General features: G+C 44.8%; 1 protein-coding gene across 3 annotated transcripts in view; it reads left to right on the top strand.

Annotated features, from left to right (window-relative positions):
* Positions 1–19,442, top strand: part of sh3yl1 (SH3 and SYLF domain containing 1) — a 197,930-nt gene that overhangs the window by 22,874 nt on the left and 155,614 nt on the right. For all 3 annotated transcript variants that reach the window (XM_067984193.1, XM_067984195.1, XM_067984196.1), the window contains exon 2: positions 14,566–14,673. In XM_067984193.1, the coding sequence (XP_067840294.1) occupies positions 14,566–14,673 (108 nt within the window). The remainder of the gene's footprint in view (positions 1–14,565; positions 14,674–19,442) is intronic.

Below are 19,442 nucleotides of genomic sequence, written 5' to 3'. Positions count from 1 at the left end.
TCCCCGCTCCACAACTCAACCCATGTCCCTTTGCCATTTCATACACCCAAGAACTGGAACCTGCACAGTCAGGAGGCAGAGTCAGATGACAGTGATGGTGAAGAGACACCGTCGCTCAATCTTGCACTCACAGCCACCCTCTAAGATACTGACACTGCACATAGTTTAGAGGCTGGGTTAGAGGAGGGATCAGCATGTGGTGAGACACCGAGCACATGTGCGCAGGAGCCAGGGCGGGGGAATGGATACCACAGGTGCCAGCTTGCCGGAGGGCGAGGTTGCTCACTAGTTCTGCTGCAGAGGAGTCAGATGGTGACGTTGATGGGCCAGGCTACAGAAGAAGGCTGATGGGCATACATAACCATATACTTGGTGCACTGGAAAGCCTGCCAGAAAGCCTGCGCACAATGTCATGGGGCATGGAGGAGTCCAGCTCCAACTTGGCACAGGGCTTTATGCAGAGCTTGGAGCCCAACCTTTCCCATGTGGAATTGGTGGTCATCTCTATCAGCACATCTATGGAACCCACCATGATACAGTGTCTGATGATCGATGTCACAGCTTCCATTGCAGCACAAACAGCTGCCACCCAAGGTCTGTCATTTGGAGCTCAGACTGCTGCTATCGTTGCTTTAGGCACCACTGTGGAATGGGGCATCCGTGGCATCACAGCACTCCAGCAGTCTGTTCTCCAGCAGATCACCAGGAATGCTGAAGTGCACCCCGGGAGAGTGGCACTGATGCCAAGGAAGACTAACCTGAATGTGGTTATGAATTTGTATTTGGTGTTGGTTTTCATTTCTGCGATGAGCTGAGGGAGGAAGCAATGTGTAATCATAAGGAGGACGATTTGATGGTCACGTGGGAGAGGAAAGGTAAGGAGTGTGGGACTGTTGGTGAATGGGATGGTGTTGAGGTTACTGGTATCACTCATCAATCATCTGATCACACAGAGCCCTGACAGACGGGGCCTATCTACCTTGTTGCCTCCTCTGTCTCTTCCTCCTCTGCCTCTTCCTCCTTCTCAGGTTCTAGTTGGAGAGGCGGTGGCAAGGGCTGTCACCTCATAATGGCGAGGTTGTGCAGCATGCAGCATGCAACGACAAATCTTGATACCCGCTCAGCTCAGTACTGCAGGGGTAGTCCAGAGTGGTCCAGGCAGCGGAAGCATTGCTTGAGGACGCCTATGGTGTGCTCTATGATGGTCTGTGTGGCAGCCTGGCATTTGTTGTACTCCTGCTGTGCGCATGCATTTTGGACCAGAATCATGAGTCACTTCATGAAGGGATAACCCTTGTTGCCCAGTAGCCAGTCTTTGACTTGCCGGGCTAGTTGAAATATAGGTGGTTCGTTGGACTGCCGCAGAATGAAGGAATTAAGACTGCTGCCAGGACAGCGGGCACTAACCTGCATGATGTGCTGCATGTGGTCGCACACCAGCTGCACTTGAGGGACTGGAATCCCTTTCTGTTCATGAATATGGCCGAGTTCAGATGTGGAGCATGCATGGCAATGTGGATGCAGTCAATGGCACCCTGCACCATGGGGAAACCTGCAATGTGAGCAAACCCTCGTGCTTGTCTCTGTCAAGAGGGAATGTGATGAATCTGTTTCTCATTGTGTACAGAGCCTCAGTTACCACCCTTGTACAGCAGTGCACTGCAAACTGAGATGTTACGTATATCTCCAGCAGTAGCTTGAAAGGAGCAGAGCGGTAAAAAAAATTAAGCGCCATGGTTACCTTGTCAGCCACAGGCAATGCTCCCCTTGCCCTTCTCTGAGGCTGCAGTTGTGGCTGCAGCAGTTGACAAATCTCAGTCACGACCTCTTTCGTGAACTGCAGCCGTCGGATGCACTGGTCGTCGCTGAAGTTGAGGTAAGAGAATTGGTTCCTGACGGCCCTCGATAGATACGGCCTCCTGCTGAGTGCCCTGCGCCACCTCCTCCTCCTCCTCCCTCTTCTAGCAGCTTGTCCTGCTCTGTGTGGCTTCTCTGCATGCTCCCAGTTATGTTCAATTCCCAGAGGAAACCCTAACAGGCCACCCATGTCTGGAAGCAACTTTGGACAGCACACTATTTTAAATGCCACTAACTGTACTGCAAGACCACCCAGACCACTCTCTATATAATATTGAAACTTTAGCGAAGTATAGGGAACTTCCACAAACACCCATAATTGTCCCAGCAACCAGAATAACTAATCCAGCAACTAACTTGTAATTCCTAAATGATCCCTTCAAATAGCGCTGGTGGGCGGGGGTGGTCCTTCATGTCCTTTAACTCCTGTTCAGCTGTACGAGGTTAGGACAGGGCGTTGGCTGGAGTAGGGAGTTCCAAAATGCTGCCAGCTGCTTCAAATCAGCATTGCACACTGATTTACATCACAATCTCCCTACTCTATGTGCTTTCGGGGTTTGTTAGGTGCATGCGCGTAAACGCCTTTACCAAGATGGTATCCTGCACACATGCCGGAAGTGTGCGCGTGCATCTCAGACGCCATTTTCAGGGCTTCGGTGTCCCCGTAGGGCCCACAAAACAGGTGCTACGTGGCCCAATTTAGCCCCCACTATGTTTAATATCAGTTTTAGAAAAAGTCTTTTTGAAACAATTGTAAAAGATCTGGTGGGTGATTTCTTGGGAAGGCATAACTTATTAAAGGACAATTTGTATTGATTTAGGAAAGGGAGCTCATGTTTTAGTAACTTAGAGTTTTTTTCTGAAGACCATACTGTTGTGAATGGGAAATGTACTTGATATATACTGGCGGGGGGCGGGGTGGGGGCGCCACTAGGGGAAGGTCAGACTTTGCGGGGGAGGGTTGGGCCGCATCGCACATCGTGAGGGGATGAATCGATGGGGTGGGGGGGTTGTTGTGATGGTGTGGTTCGGCCGATCGCGAGGCTCCAATCGTGTGGAGGTAGGTTTGGTGGGCCGGGGGGAAGCATTCCTGCTCCTCCTGGCCCCAAGCAATGCAATAAAGGCACTTACTTCATGGACCCTTCTTTGATTCTGGCGGCCTGGGAAACCCAGCCTGTAGCTGTTAAAAATAAAAATTGAGTTAAAATGGAGGCCCGCAGCCTCCTTAAAAGATTTTAGTAACCGACCCGCCTCCTGAGAGCGGGTTGGTCAGCAGCACCCACTCCGCTTCCTCCCGACCTGTCTCCGGAAATGGGCGGGTTGGTTTGAGAATTTTTAAGTTTTTACCTTCCCACATGCCCCCAACTCACCCGCTCTTGGGGTTAAATTTCCCCCCCGTTGTCTTCCCTTTGGGCACCAACCCAACTTGCTTTTCTGGCAGAATCTGTCGATTTTGTTGTGTTTTCTGTGTGGCCAAATCACTGAATTTTCCCACTGTTTTTCCTTTTTCTTTTAATAAAAAAAAAGTGCTTGTTGAAGATAATATCGTTATATTTGTTAAAATAATTCTCCCTCATTTTTTCTGGTGTCAATTTTTTGTTAGTTTTTCCACGCTCTCACTGCCGCCTTATCTGATATGGGGGCCACTGACTGTTTTCCCGTGTGTTTTCTTTTACAGTCATCTTTTAACTTGACCTTTTCCTTGATTTTATTTGAAAGTAAACTTCATGCCATTATAATATTTCCATCCCAGCTTTGCTCTGTGTTTCTACCCAGAATCCCGTAGTCTTGACAAAAGCCTAAAAAGTACATAACCTCTTGTTGCAAAATCTAGAAGCTGGCAAATTCTGAAAGTGGGGTGGGGGTGGGACAGCAGAGACCAGTGCCTAGAGAGCTTCTATTGAAAGAAGCAACATCTTTTGTGGATGAAAGTCAGTCTGTTTGCCTTGATGCTGATTGGGGCCTGATTTTTAATGTTCCATTTCCGAATAGTTAATAGCTCTTAATACTCCTCTTAAAACCTTCCACAGTGGAGTTGTGTAGCATAGTGGCTTTGAATTCTGTCCTTTCGAGCTGTGGGATCTCGATTTGTACGTAGCCCAGATTAATGACATGGAGATCTCAACTCTCTGCCAGCTGTATGAATCTTGTGCATAATGGGTTGGAGCAATCTTAAACAAATTATTTGTGGGTGCAGGTCTGTAGCACAAAACTGTGCATTGTTCAATACAATTTGATACTAAATTGGGAACTTCAGTCAGAGCATGGTTTATATGGGGAACCTAAGTGTCATCATGGCATACTGGAGATATTCTTCTGAGGCTGTTATTAAAGTATAATGTTGGGAATGAATAGAGAAAATTTAGCTTTGCATCATTCCCATGCTTGACCTGACTTGGAAATGCTTGAAATTAAAAGTGGGTCCTAAAAGTAATTGTGTGTTCTATTCATTTTGTTCCACTGAACTTGATGAGCACAATTTTTTATTGTTGTACCAGTGAGAAAATTACCTATTTTGCTGGGACGGTATTTTGGTTCAGTTTATATTATGTTGCAATAAAGTTAGATATAGTTCACAAAAGATTAATTCCCAGAGACACACTAGCTATCTGTGATGTTGATTACAACCATTAGTTGGAATACCAGATGACGTAGCTATCAAACATTGTGTATTTCATATGCCATATCAGTTTTGAGATGATGGGGAGTCATCCAGGACATTGCAAAGCTCTTTGCACTGTGATGCTAGAATGGTCTTTATTCTTTGTGCCTAGCAGGGAGCTTAGATAAACAGACAGTGCAACTGCTGTGGCTCCCACACCAAGGCAGGGAATTTTTTTTTATTCGTTCACGGGATGTGGGCGTCGCTGGCAAGGCCAGCATTTATTGCCCAACCCTAATTGCCCTCGAGAAGGTGGTGGTGAGCCGCCTTCTTGAACCGCTGCAGTCCGTGTAGTGATGGTTCTCCCACAGTGCTGTTAGGAAGGGAGTTCCAGGATTTTGACCCAGCGACAATGAAGGAACGGCGATATATTTCCAAGTCGGGATGGTGTGTGACTTGGAGGGGAACGTGCAGGTAGTGTTGTTCCCATGTGCCTGCTGCTCTTGTCCTTCTAGATGGTAGAGGCCGCGGGTTTGGGAGGTGCTGTAGAAGAAGCCTTGGCGAGTTGCTGCAGTGCATCCTGTGGATGGTGCACACTGCAGCCACAGAGCGCCAGTGGTGAAGGGAGTGAATGTTTAGGGTGGTGGATGGGGTGCCAATCAAGCGGGCTGCTTTATCTTGGATGGTGTCGAGCTTCTTGAGTGTTGTTGGAGCTGCACTCATCCAAGCAAGTGGAGAGTATTCCATCACACTCCTGACTTGTGCCTTGTAGATGGTGGAAAGGCTTTGGGGAGTCAGGAGGTGAGTCACTCGCCGCAGAATACCCAGCCTCTGACCTGCTCTCATAGCCACAGTATTTATATGGCTGGTCCAGTTAAGTTTCTGGTCAATGGTGACCCCCAGGATGTTGATGGTGGGGGATTCGGCGATGGTAATGCCGTTGAATGTCAAGGGGAGGTGGTTAGACTCTCTCTTGTTGGAGATGGTCATTGCCTGGCACTTATCTGGCGCGAATGTTACTTGCCACTTATGAGCCCAAGCCTGGATGTTGTCCAGGTCTTGCTGCATGCGGGCTCGGACTGCTTCATTATTTGAGGGGTTGCGAATGGAACTGAACACTGTGCAATCATCAGCGAACATCCCCATTTCTGACCTTATGATGGAGGGAAGGTCATTGATGAAGCAGCTGAAGATGGTTGGACCAAGGTCACTGCCCTGAGGAACTCCTGCAGCAATGTCCTGGGGCTGAGATGATTGGCCTCCAACAACCACTACCATATTCCTTTGTGCTAGGTATGACTCCAGCCACCGGAGAGTTTACCCCTGATTCCCATTGACTTCAGTTTTACTCGGGCTCCTTGATGCCACACTCGGTCAAATGCTGCCTTGATATCAAGGGCAGTCACTCTCACCTCACCTCTGGAATTCAGTTCTTTTGTCCATGTTTGGACCAAGGCTGTAATGAGGTCTGGAGCCGAGTGGTCCTGGCGGAACCCAAACTGAGCATCGGTGAGCAGGTTATTGGTGAGTAAGTGCCGCTTGATAGCACTGTCGATGACACCTTCCATCACTTTGCTGATGATTGAGAGTAGACTGATGGGGCGAGAATTGGCCGGATTGGATTTGTCCTGCTTTTTGTGGACAGGACATGCCTGGGCAATTTTCCACATTGTCTGGTAGATACCAGTGTTGTAGCTGTACTGGAACAGCTTGGCTAGAGGCGCAGCTAGTTCTGGAGCACAAATCTTCAGCACTACAGCTGGGATGTTGTCGGGGCCCATAGCCTTTGCTGTATCCAGTGCACTCAGCCATTTCTTGATATCATGTAGAGTGAATCGAATTGGCCAAAGACTGGCTTCCGTGATGGTGAGCATATCGGGAGGAGGCCGAGATGGATCATCCACTCGGCATTTCTGGCTGAAGATGGTTGCAAATGCTTCAGCCTTGTCTTTTGCACTCATGTGCTGGACTCCGCCATCATTGAGGATGGGGATGTTTGCAGAGCCTCCTCCTCCCGTTAGTTGTTCAATTGTCCACCACCATTCACTACTGGATGTGGCAGGACTGCAGAGCTTTGATCTGATCCGTTGGTTGTGGAATCGCTTAGCTCTGTCTATAGCATGATGCTTCCGCTGTTTAGCATGCATGTAGTCCTGAATTGTTGCTTCACCAGGTTGGCACCTCATTTTTAGGTACTGCTGGTGCTGCTCTTCTACACTCCTCATTGAACCAGGGTTGATCCCCTGGCTTGTTGGTAATGGTAGAGTGAGGAATATGCCAGGCCATGAGGTTACAGATTGTGCTGGAATACAATTCTGCTGCTGCTGATGGCCCACAGCGCCTCATGGATGCCCAGTTTTGAGCTGCTGGATCTGTTCTGAATCTATCCCATTTAGCACGGTGGTAGTGCCACACAACACGTTGGATGGTGTCCTCAGTGCGAAGACAGGACTTCATCTCCACGAGGACTATGCGGTGGTCACTCCTACCAATACTGTCATGGACAGATGCATTTGCGACAGGTAGATTGGTGAGGACGAGGTCAAATAAGTTTTTCCCTCGTGTTGGTTCGCTCACCACCTGCCGCAGGCCCAGTCTGGCAGCTATGTCCTTCAGGACTCAGCCAGCTCGGTCAGTAGTGGTGCTACCGAGCCACTCTTGGTGATGGACATTGAAGTCCCCCACCCAGAGTACATTTTGTGCCCTTGCTACCCTCAGTGCTTCCTCCAAGTGGTGCTCAACATGGAGGAGGACTGATTCATCAGCTGAGGGAGGACGGTAGGTGGTAATCAGCAGGAGGTTTCCTTGCTCATGTTTGACCTGATGCCATGCGATTTCATGGGGTCCGGAGTCAATATTGAGGACTCCCAGGGCCACTCCCTCCTGACTGTATATCACTGTACCGCCACCTCTGGTGGGTCTGTCCTGCCGGTGGGACAGGACACACCTAGGGATGGTGATGGAAGAGTCTGGGACGTTGGCTGAAAGGTATGATTCTGTGAGTATGGCTATGTCAGGCTGTTGCTTGACTAGTCTGTGGGACAGCTCTCCCAATTTTGGCACAAGTCCCCAGATGTTAGTAAGGAGGACCTTGCAGGGTCGACTGGGCTTGGTTTGCCTTTGTCGTGTCCGGTGCCTAGTGGTCCGATGCCAGGTGGTCCGTCCGGTTTTATTCTTATTATGACTTTTTGTCGCGAGATTTTACAACTGAGTGGCTTGCTCGGCCATTTCAGAGGTCAATTAAGAATCAACCACATTGCTGTCGGTCTGGAGTCACATGTAGGCCAGACTAGGTAAGGACGGCAGGTTTCCTTCCCTAAAGGACATTAGTGAACCAGATGGGTTGTTACGACAATCCGGTAGTTTCATGGCCATCATTACTGAATCTAGTATTTTAATTCCAGATTTTTATTTCATTAATTGAATTTAATTAATTAATTGAATTTAAATTCGCCAGCTGCCGTGGCGGGATTTGAACTCATGACTCTGGATTTTAGTCCAGGCCTTTGGATTACTCGTCCAGTAACATAACCACTATGCTACCGTACCCCAATAGAATGGAAATAATGAAGTCTTTAGCCATGCATAATAAAATTATATACAACAGAATCTTTCTTTGAATCATACTTGATGTTTTACACTTGTGATCTTCCTCAAACATTTTTACCATGTCTTGCATTAAAATAAGACTGTACTAATGATTTAGTTTATATTCCAACATTGCCAAAGAAAGAAATAAGGTAGAAAGTAATATTGCAATAATTTCCATTGGGAGGATTTTGAGGATTGATGGATTCTGAATGCTGTGATTAGTGAGTGCACAACTGGGAGTAAGAATCATTTCCATTCCCAATTCCTATTGAATGAAAAAGGTATCGAGTCTGTGTGAGTCAGCCACATAAACTGCACAGAAGGTACAATGCAGAAATTGACCAAACATGTAATCTGTGGCAAGTGCGTCAACAGACATTAATTTGCATGGTGACTAAGAGGAATATATTAACATGATGGAGTTTCCAGGTGAGGTTTTAGAGAGAATGAAAAGCTATTTGGAAATTCTTAAGTTGTGTCAAGGAGGTCATGCTGTAATGAATTTCACAGAACGTACATTTAGATCCTGTTCATATGCAGTTTGAAAGATGCAACGTAGAGGGTATTAGATCAGTGACGCACATTTTTGTTTTTGCCAATTTTCGAACCTACTATTGTCTTGAAGGCATTGAATCATTGTTGCCTTTGACTCTTTTGGGTATAGTGGCACAGGTATCAGTCATCCACTGGTACTTCACCCAAGTGACTATTATTCATCTCTCAGCTTTGACAGTGAATATTGAGAGGCTATTTGATTGCTGAAAGACTCACAGATGTGAATGATCCTGTCCTCACGTGGGAACGCCACACACACACACACACACACACACACACACACAGTCTGCCTCTGCTCTCTCTCTCTCTCTGCCTCTGCTCTGTCTCTCTCTCTCTGCCTCTGCTCTCTCTCACCCTCCGCTCGCTCTCTGCCCCCGCTCTCTCGCTCTCTGCCCCCGCTCTCTCGCTCTCTGCCCCCGCTCTCTCGCTCTCTGCCCCCGCTCTCTCGCTCTCTGCCCCCGCTCTCTCGCTCTCTGCCCCCGCTCTCTCGCTCTCTGCCCCCGCTCTCTCGCCCGCTCTCTCTTTCTGCCTCTGCTCGCGCGCCCACTCCGCTGTCTCTCACGCGCTCTCTGCCTCCGCGCGCGCTCTCGCTCGCTGGCTCTGTCCCTCCGTTTCCCCCAACCCCTGTCCCAATTGCACCATCCCCCAGTGAAGGCGTCCCGTCTCATCCTGATTGCACCATCCTCTATCTCTCTAACTAGTATGGGCGATGTTCCTCTTGGGGGTACAGTCAGAACCAAGACCACGGCACCATGGGTGGCTCAGCTGTACAGGGGGAGAGGGGGAGGAGGAAGGTCAGGAAAGCAATAGTTTTAGTGGGTGAATAGTTAGGGGAACGAACAGGCATTTCTGCGGCCTCAGACGGGATTCCAGGATGGTATGTTGCCTCCCTGGTTCTAGGGTCAAGGATGCCACTGAGCGGCTGCAGAACATTCTGAGGGGGGAGGGTGAACAGCCAGAGGTTGTAGTTCATATTGATACCAACGCCATAGGTAGAAAGAGGGATGAGGTCCTGCAGGCAGATTTTAGGGAGCTAGGAAAGAGACTAATAAGCAGGACCTCAAAGGTAGTAATCTCCGATTACTGCCGGTGCCACGCGCTAGTGAGTACAGAAATAGGAGGATAGAGCAGATGAATACGTGGCTGGAGAGATGGTGCAGGAGAGAGGGCTTTAGATTCCTGGGGCACTGGGACCAGTTCTGGGGGAGGTGAGACCTATTCAAGCCGGATGGGTTGCACCTCAGCAGGGCCAGGACCAATATCCTAGTGGGGAGGTTTGCTAGTTAAACTCGCTTGGCAGGGATATGGGAACCTAAGCATAGATTCAGAAGGGTTAGAAGCAGAGCTGGAAATTGAAGGCAGAAAATTAATAAGCGAGTTTGGAAGGCAGATGAAACAAAGGCTAGAAAATAGACAACAAAGGAGTTCGGCAGTGCTTAATAGTATATATGTCAATGCAAGGAGTCTATTGAATAATGTGGAGATGCCGGTGATGGACTGGGGTTGACAATTGGGTCTTGGGTTCATGTCACGCTACACGTTACCCCACCAGCGAACAAATGTTATCTGTTTTTAATATAACGGGTCAGTTGCTGTCTTTTCTATGTTTCTACCTCTCTATCTCTTTTTTTTTGTTTGTTGTTTTTTTTTGGTGATTTGTATATTCTGTGAGACCTGGCAGGTAACACCTGTCTGTCTGCACACTGATTGCCTTGGCAACGGGCAGTTGAAAAAACTGTCTGTACTCACCAAGCATTGTTCTGTGAATTATAAATGCGATTTCATCTCGAGGATTTCATTTTCACATCGTTCACCTGACGAAGGAGGAAGCCTCCGAAAGCTTGTGAATTTAAAATAAAATTGCTGGTCTATTGAATAAGGCAGATGAGCTGAATGCACAGATAAACACGTGGAAGTATGATATGGCTATTACTGAAACGTGGCTTAAAGAAGGGGAGGAATGGCAGCTCAACATTCCTGGTTACAGGGTTTTCAGACGAGATAGAGAGAGGGATAAAAAAATCAAGGGGGGGTTGCAATATTGGTTAAAGAAACTATTACAGCTGTGAGGAGGATGATATTTTGGAAGGATCATCAAATGAGACCATATGGGTTGAACTGAAGAACAAAAAAGGGGCATTCACACTGCTGGGAGTGTACTATACGAGCAAATATGTAGGCAAATTTCTGAGAAGTGCAAGAACAATAGGGTAGTAATAGTTGGGGATTTCAACTACCCTAATATTAACTGGGATACAATCAGTGTAAAAGGAATCGAGGGCGCAGAATTCTTAAAATGCATTCAGGAGAACTTTTTTTAGCCAGCACGTAGCAAGCCCAACAAGAGAGGGGCAGTTGTGGACTTAGTTTTAGGGAATGAAGCTGGGCAGGTGGAAGGAGTATCAGCAGGAGAGCATTGTGGTGGTAGTGATCATAATTCAGTTAGATTTAGCGTAGTTATGGAAAAGGACAAAGATAGACTAGGAGTAAAAGTTCTCAATTGGGGAAAGGCCAATATTACTAAGCTCAGGTATGATTTAGCAGAAGTGGATTGGAAGCAGCTACTTGAAGGTAAATCAGTGTCAGAGCAGTGGGAGGCATTCAAGGAGGTGATTGTGAGGGTTCAGAGCAAATATGTTCCCACAAAGAAAAAGGGTGGGACTCCCAAAATCCAGAGCCCCCTGGATGTCAAGGAGCATACAGGGTAGGATAAGCCAAAGAAGGGAAGCTTATATATTTTTTTATTCGTTCATGGGATGTGGGCATCGCTGGCAACGCCAGCATTTATTGCACATTCCTGATTGCCCTTGAGAAGGTGGTGGTGAGCAGCCTTCTTGAACCGCTGCAGTCCATGTGGTGAAGGCTCTCCCACAGTGCTGTTAGGTAGGGAGTTCCAGGATTTTGTCAGATACCGAGAGCTCAATACTGCAGAAAGCCTAGAGGAATGTAGAACGTGCAGGGGTGAAATTAAAAAGGAAATTAGGAAAGCAAAGAGAGGCCATGAAAAAATATTGGCAAGTAAAATCAAGGAAAACCCAAAGATGTTTTATAAATACATAAACAGCAAGAGGATAACTAAGGAAAGAGTAGGGCCTATTAAAGACCAAAAAGGTGTGGAGGTGGAAGACGTGGGTATGGTTCTTAATGAATAATTTGCATCTGTCTTCACAAAAGAGGAGGAATGTGAAATATTGGATGGGATAAACATAGTGAGAGAGGAAATATTAAGGGGTTTAGCATCTTTGAAAATCGCCAGGCCCGGGTGAAATGTTAAGAAGCAAGGGAGGAAATAGCGGAGGATCTGACCATCATTTTCCAATCCTCTCTGGCTACAGGCGTGGTGCCGGAGGACTGGAGGACTGCTAACGTTGTACCATTATTTAAAAAGGGGGAAAGGGATAATCCGAGTAAACACAGGTCTGTCAGTCTAACCTCGGTGGTGGGCAAATTATTGGAAAAAATTCTGAGGGACAGCGTTAATCGTCATTTAGAAAGGCATGGATTAATCCATGCCAGTCAGCATGGATTTATTAAGGGAAGGTCGTGCTGACTAACTTGATTGAATTTTTGAGGTGGTAACAAGGATAGTCAATGAGGGTAGTGTGTTTGATGTAGTCTACGTGGATTTTAGCAAGGCTTTTGATGAGGTCCCACATGGCAGACTGGTCAAAAAAGTAAAAGCCCATGGGATCCATGAAAAAGTGGCAAGCTGGATCCAAAATTGGCTCAGTGGCAGGAAGCAAAGGGTAATAGTCAATGGGTGTTTTTGTGAGTGGAAGGCTGTTTCCAGAGGGGTTCTGCAGGGCTCAGTACTCGATCCATTGCTTTTTCTGGTATATATTAATGATTTAGACTTAAATGTCGGGGGCATGATTAAGAAGTTTGCAGATGATACAAAAATTGGCCATGTGGTTGATAGTGAGGAGGAAAGCTGTAGACTGCAGGAAGATATTACTGGACTGGTCAAGTAGGCACAAAAGTGGCAAATGGAATTCAATCGGGAGAAGTGTGAGGTAATTCATTTGGGGAGGGCAAACAAGGCAAGGGAATACATAATAATAAATAGTGGGATACTGAGACGTGTAGAGGAACAGAGGAACAGAGGAACCAAGGAGTGCATGTCCACAGATCCCTGAAGGTAGCAGGACAGGTAGATAAAGTGGTTTAGAAGATATACAGGATGCTTTCCTTTATTAGCCGAGTTATAGAATATAAGAGCAGGGAGGTTATGCTAGAACTGAATAAAAACTAGTTAGGCCACAGCTCGAGTACTGCGTACAGTTCTGGTCACCACATTACAAGTAAGATGTGATTGCACGAGAGAGGGTACAGAGGAGATTTACGAGATGTTGCCAGGTCTGGAGAATTTTAGCTATGAGAAAAGATTGGATAGGCTGGGGTTGTTTTCTTTGGAACAGAGGAGGCTGAGGGAAGATTTAATTGAGGTGTATAAAATTATGAGGAGTTTAGATAGAGTGGATAGGAAGGACCTATTTCCCTTAGCAGAGAGGTAAATAACTAGGGGGCATAGATTTAAAGTAATTGGTAGAAGAATTAGAGGGGAGTTTAAGATAAATGTTTTCACCCAGAGGGTGGTGGGGGTCAGGAACTCACTGCCTGAAACGGTGGTAGAGGCAGAAACCCTCATCGCATTTAAACAATACTTGGATGTGCACTTGAAATGTCGTAACCTGCAGGGCTATGGACCAAGAGCTGGAAAGTGGGATTAGGCTGGATAGCTCTTTATCGGCCAGCACGGACACGATGGGCTGAATGGCCTCCTTCTGTTTCTATGATTGGAGGCGTCCCGTCCAATTACACCATCCTCCTGTGGAGGCATGTCGTCTGGTCCGTCGCAATTACACCATCCTCCAGTGGAGGCGTCCTGCCCCGTCCCGTCCCAGTTACACCATCCTCCAGTGGAGGCATCCCGCCCCCTCCCTGTCCCATCCCAATTATACCATTCTCCAGTGGAGGCGTCCTGCCCCGTCCCGTCCCATCCCAATTATACCATTCTCCAGTGGCGGCGCCCGTCCCGTCCCAATTACACCATCCACCGGTGGAGGCGTCCCGTTCAGTCCCAATTACACCATCCACCACTGGAGGCATCCCGCCCCGCCCTGTCCCATCGCAATTACACCATCCTCCAGTGCAGGCGCCCCATCCCGTCGCAATTTACACCATCCTCCAGTGGAGGCTTCCCGCCCCGTCCCATCCCAATTACATTAAATATAATAAATGTACAAATACGTCACAAGTGTTAATTACACCATCCTCCAGTGGAGGCCCTGCAACATCATCACTGGCAGGAGGGTGGAACCACAGCGTGACAAGTCCACATGGGCAGTTTCGAAATACGGAATCTATAATAGAAAAAAGTTGACAGTGCATATAGTTTTTTATATATTATATAGATCAACAACAATTTGCAGTTACATAGGGCTGTTAACACAGAAAAACATCAAAAGGTGCTTCATACGAAATATGAAATTGATGGGCAGGCAAAGACCAGCTGGTCCATCAAGCCTGCCCAAGGCGCCATGATGGCCAAAGCATCATGACTAGATGCTCTAAATTACATTTAATTATGTTATACAGTCGATTTTCCAAAGCAGAAAAATTAGAAACCTTTTGAAATGTTTTTAGGTTTTACAATATTAATTATTTTACTGTGAATTTAATGAATAACTTTATATTACGTGGAAGAACAACATCTGTTTTACTCCTGTAATTAATATAGATTGAGTGTTCTGTCTCTTTTATCTCTGCCTTTCAATCACAAATTGTCAGATATGCACGGTGGCATATAATGTCCCAAAATTCTCTTAATTGATAAATATTATTGTTAAAAAGTAATGTGAACAATAAAACACTGTCATAGTATTACACATTTTGCAACAATTAAATTTTTTAAGTCTTGCCAATAACTTCTCTTAGTAAAATTACTGCATTATTTACAGTGAATCCAATTCCATCGAACCTCAAATCTGAAGCCAAGAAGGCTGCAAAGATTTTGAGAGAGTTTACAGAAATAACTTCAAGAAATGGACCCGATGTAATCATACCAGGTTAGTAAAATAGTTGCTTGATGCTGGCTGTTGTATCCTACATTGAAGATGCTATCTTCAACTGCAAGCTGGGTTGATCTTTGTATTAGTTCCAGGGATGAAGGACTTCAGTTAAGTGGATAGACTGGAGGAGCTGGGGTTGTTCTCCTTAGAGCAGAGAAGGTTGTGAGGAGATTTGATAGAAGTGTTCAAAATCATGAAGGGTTTGGATACAGTAAATAAAAAGAAACTGTTCCCATTGGCGGAAGGGTTGAGAACCAGAGGACACAGATTTAAGGTGATTGGCAAAAGCACCAAAGGCGACATGAGGAAAAGCTTTTTTACGCAACGAGTAGTTATGATCTAGAATGCGCTGCCTGAAAGGCTGGTGGAAGCAGATTCAGTCGTGGCTTTCAAAAAGGAATTGGATAAAAACTTGAAGGGAAAAAAATTTGCAGGGCTAGGGTGAAATGGGACTAACTAGATTGCTCTTACAAAGAGCCGGCATGGGCTCGATGGGCAGAATGGTGGTCTCCTGTGCTTGTAACCATTCTATGATTCTTTGATCTGTATTCATTCAGGAATTAACATCAAAGTAGTTTATTATTTCTCTTTTCTAATTCCTTCAATTCTAATGGCTGTCACATAACATCTAAACATTGCACGATACTGTTCTATCTAGTGTAAGAGTTCGAGTGCTGAGGATAACTTCAGGACTTGGAGTTGTGTGAATAGAGATTTGTAGAACCAAACTTCTTTTTGTTGGAGTCAAAAAGATGAAGAATGGGCATGATTCAGGTTCTTAAAATGGCTCTAATCGCAGAACTAAAGAACATGATGAACAAGATTTAACAAATCTAAGCAAGACTAGATATTAGAAGAATTTTAATTTACAGTCTTCTATCAAAAATACTTAATGCTTTATCAATTCATTCCTTTTTAAAAAAAAGCTGGTTAAGAATGAGGTTTTAATCTGTGCTGCCCCACAGTCAAATAACCTGCAAATATTCACTATCTGACCTAATGATTGATGAAATCTTACAGAAGTCAGGTATTGGAGAGCTGATAGCATCCATGGAAGTGTCCCCTAGTATGAATCCTCTCCCTTTGGAGAGAGGAGAAAGAATGGAGGGAAATGGGACTGCAGGTTATAAGAGACATCTGTTGACAGATGATCTGTGTGGCTGGGACCATGGAGACATCACTAGTAGAACATCAGCAATAAATAATACAGGTGTAATATCTACATTGGTATCCCGATCTACTGCATTATCTTTTGAGGAAGTGTTTTACAAATTCATGGATAGATAGGCACCTTGAACTTATTTACTATGATATGTAAAACTAACTCTAGGAATTCCTAGGACTTCAGCCCAGTTTTATCCAGGTATATGCAGCTCTTCAACATCCCATATCAACACTGGTAGTAGTAAGGACCAGCAACTTTTTCACATATGTTGAAGTTTCATAAGCATTTCCTCATAACATACTTTTAGGACCGTTTATTGCGCCTGTGCTGATGCTGGTGCTAGTGTAGTAACTGCTTGCAAATAGGAAAATAACAGGAAATGATCAACTCAAATGCCAGGGGTTTATCTTATTAGCCTTGCTTTAGGATCTATCTTAAATTCTATTTCCCTGCCCATTTCCTATTTGGTTTGAAAATTAATAGAAAATCACTCATGCAATTCCTTTTTGACTGATCTTATAATCTTTGCATCAAAAGCTACTTGTGGTAAAGCATTCGTTGTTCCAAGACCCCTCTGTGTGAAAAAAAATCTTCTGATTTACCCCTTTAAACTTTCCCCTTCACTCTTCTAATGATAATCCTGAGTCTATACCCCATTGTTACTATTTGCCAACCAGTGGAAACAATCTTTCACTATTTGCCTTTCATCACTTTGAAAACCTCTATTCGATTCCCCCCTCAGCTTTCTCTTTTGAAAAAAGCCCCCGTTTTTCAAGCTTTTCTTCATAACTATAACTTCTCATTCTTGGTTTCGTTCTGATGAATTTTCATTGCACTCTTTCCATGGCTCTAATATCTTTCATATGATGGGGTGCCCACAACTACATGCATTACTCTCAACAGTAGTCTAATCAATGTCTCGTACAAATTCAACATTGTTTTATTGCCCTTGTATTCAATGCCCCATGTATATATTAAAAAAAAATTTGCATTTTTTTATGGCCTTTACGACCTATACTTCCAGCCGTTTTTAAGATCTGTATATCTGAATCTCTAGCTCTGTTTCTCTATTAAGACTGTTACCATTTTGGGTATATTTCCTTTCATTGTTTTTTTTTCCCCAATATATACTACTTCACATTTTTCTGCATTGAACTGCATTTGCTACCTATCTGCTCATTCCACTATGTTCTCCTGCAATCTTCCTCCTAGTTTACCTTACCCCTCCAGTTTGATATCATCAGCAAGCTTTGATAAATTCTTCTTGTGCCTCTGTATAAATCATTCACATAAATGAAACACAAAAGAGGTCTCAGCACATATCCCTGGGAAGAACTCTACCCCACATCTCTCACCAATCCAAACAACATCCATTTACCCCTGCTGTTTGCTTTCTGTTGTCAAGTCATCTCTTCCATGTAACTACATTTCCTATAGTATCAGGTGTATTAATTTTTATAACAAGTCTCTTATGTGGCGCTTTCTTAAACACTGCCTTATAATCCACAAACAGCCACTGCATTCTCTTTATTTATACACTGTGTGATTTCCTAAAAAAAAATCAATTCAGTTAGTTAAGTATCACCTGCCTTTACAAATCCATGCTGATTATTACTGATTAGCCTATGCCTTTCTCCTGTTCCATTTAATGAAAACTGCTACACCGCTTTCTTGTGTTGTGTTCGTCACTCTCAATAATCGTTGGGTTAGAAGCTTGCGTTCTATATTCCTGTTACAACTCCTGCATATTTTCCTGTTTTTCTTTTCTCTGAATGTCTTCCAAATTTTTTCTGTTTTCTTAAATGACTCTTCGTGATGCAGCTTTCCTCCCTATGTTTCTTTTCCTTGCTTCATCTCTTAACCATCTTCCTCGTCTTTCAACTTATCTTCTATTTTCTCACTGTCTTTACTCATCTCTAGTTCTAGTCTACAATCTAGCTATTTTAAATATTTTTTCAATTAATATGTAATTCTCTGTATTTAGTTTATAAAAATACCTTTTATCCTTCATTTGGAGAAGGGATATAAACCATCTTTGGACACTTTCCTTGTAAGACTGTGTGGCCTATTTTAGGGAATTTCCTGCCCCCTCTACAAGATGGCGTTCAGATTTGGACACACAATTCTTTTTCTCTTGTCAGTAGATTGTTGTCTCTGATTTAAAGCAGGCATCCTTGGCATTTATATAAACAATATTAACACTAGGTCCTGGATTTTCCTGACAAACCCATTCAACTTTGGGTCGTATAGAGGCGGTATGAAAAGAAAATGGGGTGGGGTGGCCTTCCTCTGAAACCCCACCCCAAAAAAACCACTGTCAGAATTTTCTTCCAATTGCCCTAACTGTGATTCAGCCGCCTGTCTTGAGCCTACCCTGCCACATGTAAATGAAGGTAGGAGGTATGGCTGTTTTCTCTCCAGGATCTTCAGTTCCCACCCCCAGCAATCGGTGTTACTACAAAGAAGGGACAGCATTGTGAAAGCCAGTGCTAACTGTTATCACTGATCTTGTAGGAGTTTAAAGCCTGGAAGCAAATATCTGTGCCTCTTGAAAACTAAGGCACTAAAGGAAGCTGCTAGATTTACACACAAGTTTAAAAAGTCAAATTAATTTTAGGGAAGTAATGGATTTCTGTCTTGGAATTCTCTGCTTCCTGTGTTTCGAGGAAGAGGATGATGAGGACATGGAAGAGGAGAAGATGGAAGCTAGGAAAGTGCAGCATCATGTACTGAGGCAACACCTGACCCGTAGATACCCACAGACCAAGGAGGCCATATATGGATTTTTCCCACAGACAGTGTAGTAAGAAGACATGAATTTCCATGAGATGCAGTAAGTGAGTTATGCCAGCTGTTGGCATCAAGCCTGCCGCCCCTTTCTATCAAGAGCACAGCCTTGTCAGTGGCTGAATTTTTATGCCCTTTTATGTTTTCAGGCAGTCTTGGGTGATTTAAATTGCTTAAGATATGTATAAATATATATTAGTACAGGGCACAATTTCAAAATTTGCAGATGACTCATAAACTTGGAAGTGTAGTGAACAGTGAGGAGGAGAGTGATAGACTTCAAGAGGACATAGACAGGCTGGTGGAATGAGTGGACAAGTGGCATATGAAATTTAACGCAGAGAAGTGTGAAGAGATACATTTTGGTAGGAAGAACAAGGAGAGGCAATATAAACTAAAGGGTACAATTGTAAAAGGGGTGCAGGAACGGAGAGATCTAGGGGTATGTGTGCACAAATCGTTGAAGGTGGCAGGACAGGTTGAAAAAGTGGATTTTTAAAAAAGCATACGGAATCCTGGGCTTTATAAATAGAGGCATAGAGTGCTAAAGCAAGGAAGTTATGTTGAACTTTTATAAAACACTGGTTTGGCCACAACTGGAGTATTATGTCCAATTCTGGGCACCGCACTTTGGGAAAGATGTGAAGACCTTAGAGAGGGTGCAGAAGAGATTTACTAGAATGGTTCCAGGGATGAAGGACTTCAGTTACGTGGATAGACTGGAGAAGCTGGGGTTGCTCTCCTTAGAGCAGAGAAGGTTGCGAGGAGATTTGATAGAGGTATTCAAAATCATGAAGGGTCTAGATAGAGTAGA

This window comes from Heptranchias perlo, chromosome 5, assembly GCF_035084215.1.
Source record: "Heptranchias perlo isolate sHepPer1 chromosome 5, sHepPer1.hap1, whole genome shotgun sequence".
Lineage (NCBI taxonomy): Eukaryota > Metazoa > Chordata > Chondrichthyes > Hexanchiformes > Hexanchidae > Heptranchias > Heptranchias perlo.
Note: the sequence above shows the minus strand (reverse complement) of the source record. Positions and strands in the feature narration are given on the sequence as shown.